The following is a 3,879-nucleotide window of genomic DNA, read 5'->3' on the forward strand; positions in this document are numbered from 1 at the left end:
TTGTGTGATACATATTTAAACTGACTGAAATGTAGACGATAAACTTTAGAGTCTTAGGTTCTCATCCCTTAAAACTGTGTGTTGTGATGTGATTTTAGGTAAAACTTTATCCAGTGACATGTAATTTAAGTTTCTTCACACTAGAAGTTTCATGACTGACTGCCTAATATATAAATTAACATTTCGTCACCTAAGTTCAGTGACGGGTTAAACCCTATTAGATTATTTAGGAAGTTCACCCGTTACTGCACTAAGGTGATCATTCTGAAAGAAGTGATTTCAACAAATGCTGGGGCAAGTTTTCCTTCATCTATACCACCCTTGAGTTTGAGGACCCAAAGATCAATGCTGTATAAACATATAATGAATTTCATATTTTTGATACTTAAATGTTAGTTGTTTGCAACATACCACAACCGTCAATGAATAACTCAATTATTTTGCTGTGTTTGGGTGTTCTTTAATCAAGGTTTCCATTTAATACATTTTAACACCATGCTCATGCCTGCTGTTACCCTTTTACATGTTTACTTTTGTGTCTTTTCTACTCAAATAATTATTATACACTTAAGAAAATCGCATGTTTCTGTTAAGATTGTTAGGTTTACGATTTTATAATTGTGTAAATCCAATTTGCCTCCGTTTCCTTTTGTAAAATGTATCTCTCGTAAATTTTCGTTTATTTCTGGGAGTCGCTGTTTTCTTTATATAGTTATACAACATCTGATATATTGTATATAGCCATTTAAAATTGATTGTCTCTGTATATTTCAAATATATTTCATTACTATATAGTACCAAATGTATTGCTTCTATGAAGTTATTGACACTAAATTGATTACATCCGTTTAGATAAATGATTGACAAAATGGGCAGGATGTCAGATAAAATGAGCATTAGTCGAGATTCGAGTAACTGTCAACTTTTGAACTCAATATTGCAATTATATTCTCAGGAAATATCTTTGAACCGTCAACTAGTGTACATTTCTTTAGAAATTGTGACTGTATTATTTCCGGATTACATTGGCAATATATTTCTGATTTGTGTGTTCAGTTATTACGCAGATATCAATTTTTCGCACGACTTTAAGATTGACCTTTGCCAATCACAAAGCTGGCATTCACAACCTTCAAAATAATTATATTCATTGATAGACAATCTATGTTTATGTTTTACTTCTATAGATGAAGTGCGATGTAATAACTTTAATATTTGGCAATGTTAAAATTATGACAAATCAATCAATGGTACATATATACATATTTTGATTGCTCAAGACAGATAATCGGTATTCCAGTCTTGTATTAAGTCTGTAAAGTTCTTACTTATCGATTTGCTAGTTTCAGTAAATAAAGTAGAATTGACATTTATGTCAGTAACTATTTTACTCCAGATGTCAATGCTCTTACGTTAACGTGAAACGAATCACAAGTCAATGATTAGTATTTCCAATGTACCATTGATTCAATGTTTTGCTAATCTCTTATGCAAAATACAAAAAGAAATATATGTGTTTTAGAAAATAAAACAAAATGAAAAATAAATAGATAAACGAAATTTTAACATTTTTTCTCATTTTGCATATTTTATTAGTATTTCACTACTTACTTACTTACTGGCGTTCGCTCTACACGATCACGCCAGTATCCGCGATGAAGGTTGTGGTCCGCCGCAGGTCCTCAACGTCTCCGTACAGCTTCTGCTGGAGTGTTGCACCTCGGGGCCACGTTGCTCCTCGCTCCTGGTCGTGTCTTTTGCATCTTTGGAGGATATGCTCTGTAGTCTGGTCCTCTTCTCCACAGGGACATATGGGGGACGGCACCAGTTTGTTCTTCCTGCACATGTGTGCATTCAGTCTGTTGTGTCCCGAGCGAAGCCTGACCATCACCACTTGTTCTGGTCGGTTTAGCATGTGGTAGGCATCCGCTTCCTGTCTTGTCTTGGTGAGAGCCTTGATGATGGTGGCTTTCTCCTTGTATGTCACCTGGTTATCTGGTTGCTCCAACTGGGCTCTTAACCTAGCCAGCTTGTCAGCCTCCTCATTTCCGGGCACTCCACAGTGAGATGGTATCCACTGAAGTGCAACATTACACGACGACCCAAGCTTGTTCACGGCTTGCGCTAGTTCAGGGACATTGTTGTTTTGTAGGGCCTCCAGAACTGATCTTGCATCTGTGAGGAAGACTACAGAGGTGATCTCTTCTGGCGAGTTTTCTATCAAAAAGACTGCCTTCATGAGTGCCTCAGTCTCTGCTCTGTAATTGCTGCAGTGCTTCCCAGTGGCGATGTAATGGGCTGTTTTCTGGCCTGACGGGTACGTTATGTGAATACCACCGCCTCCATCCTTAACGGCTCTAGTGGCTGACCCATCTGTGTATACATGGGTCCATGTGTCCGAAGGATAGTCTGCGTAGATAGCCGCAAGTGTCAGACTTCTACGGATGGTCTCATTTTCCTGTTTGCCCATGTCTAGTCCAGGAATAGCAAGTGCCACTTTGACTGCAGACAGGTCATTTGCTGTAGGGTTGGTGATGTCTGCTCGGCCCAAGGGAATTGTCTGAGTGTTTAGTTCAGCTGCATACTCTCTACTCAGCTTCTTTGCTTGATGTACAAAGCTGCAGCGCTTGAGGCGGTTCTTGGTTAATCCCTCAAGTCTGCTGTTCATGGGGTGGTCTGGGAGGGACTGGTACTTGTTTGCCTGGAGAAGGACCTTGGTTTGTCTTCTTTCGTGAAGTGTTTGTATTCCGGTCAGTTTCTCCATGAAGGCGATTGGTGTAGACTTGGTGGCCCCTGTGATGATACGAAGTGCCTGGTTCTGTACTTTATCCAGGGCTTGCTGGTTTGTCTTGGCTGTTGTGGACCATGTGGCTGAGCTGTACTCCATGGTGGGTCTTACTGTGCCCTGATATACAGTCTTCAGTATTTGCTCATTTGCACCCCAGGTTGTCCCAGCAAGTTTTCGCATTATCCCAAGTTTCCTTCGTGCCGTCCCTTCTACACGGCTGATGTGTGCTTTCCAAGTCTGCCGCTTGTCAAAGGTGACCCCAAGGTATGTGGCTTCGTCTTCTTCCTTCAGTGGAGTTCAAGCCAACATGACCTTCCCAGCTCTCTGCTTTGTTGACAAGGTGAACAGTGTGGTGGACGACTTCTCTTTGTTGATCGTGACACACCAGTCTTCGGCCCATGCTGCGAGTGTGCCCATAGCTCTTTGCATTCTGTATGTGGCCGTAGAGGCGTGTTCTTCTTTGCACCATAGCACCAGGTCGTCAGCATAAAGAGCAGCATGAACTCCCTTAGGCAGTTCAGACACCAGGTCGTTGATGAAGACCAGAAAGAGTGTCGGGGACAGGACTCCACCCTGTGGGACGCCATGGCGTAGCAGGAACTTCCTACTGTTGGATTGGTTCAGGCTGACTCTGGCTCTTCTATTAAACAGATAAGAGTTGATCCATTTCAGCATGGCCCCTCCAACTCCATTCCTCATGAGCTTCACTTGTAGCCCTTCTGTCCAGACTTTGTCGAACGCTCTTTTGTAGGTCAATCCATGCTGTAAGGACCACCTTTTGCTCTTGAATGCGTCTTCGACTTCCTGCGCTAGGTATGTAGTCTGGTCTTCTGTGGAACGGAATTGCCGGAAACCAGCCTGTTCAGATGCCAGCAGGTCATTGGTCTCCAGGTACCACTTCAGGCGTGCGTTCACAATCCTCTCCATGGTCTTAACAACACAGCTGGTGAGGCTGATTGGACGGTAGCTGGCTGCCTTTTTTGGGTCCTTCCCTTTCTTCAGTATAGGGATCATCGTTGCCTATCTCCAAATCTGTGGTAGCTGCCCTTGTTTCCAGCTGTAGTTGTATATGTCCAGGAGTTTGCACATTG

The 3,879-nt window shown here is 42.3% G+C and overlaps 1 protein-coding gene across 1 annotated transcript; it reads right to left on the bottom strand.

Annotated features, from left to right (window-relative positions):
• Positions 1–1,630: 1,630 nt before the first annotated feature.
• On the bottom strand, positions 1,631–2,968 carry LOC132743260 (uncharacterized). Its single transcript, XM_060731793.1, has one exon. The coding sequence runs from the start codon at positions 2,966–2,968 to the stop codon at positions 1,631–1,633; it is 1,338 nt and encodes a 445-aa protein (XP_060587776.1).
• Positions 2,969–3,879: the final 911 nt, after the last annotated feature.

Source organism: Ruditapes philippinarum, unplaced genomic scaffold (assembly GCF_026571515.1).
Source record: "Ruditapes philippinarum isolate M1 unplaced genomic scaffold, ASM2657151v2 ctg2279_1_1_1_1, whole genome shotgun sequence".
Classification (NCBI taxonomy): Eukaryota; Metazoa; Mollusca; class Bivalvia; order Venerida; family Veneridae; genus Ruditapes; species Ruditapes philippinarum.

What these genes read in the sequence shown, in the direction of transcription:
- LOC132743260 (XM_060731793.1), bottom strand. Translation starts at nt 2,968, where the DNA reads ATGCGAAAACTTGCTGGGACAACCTGGGGTGCAAATGAGCAAATACTG.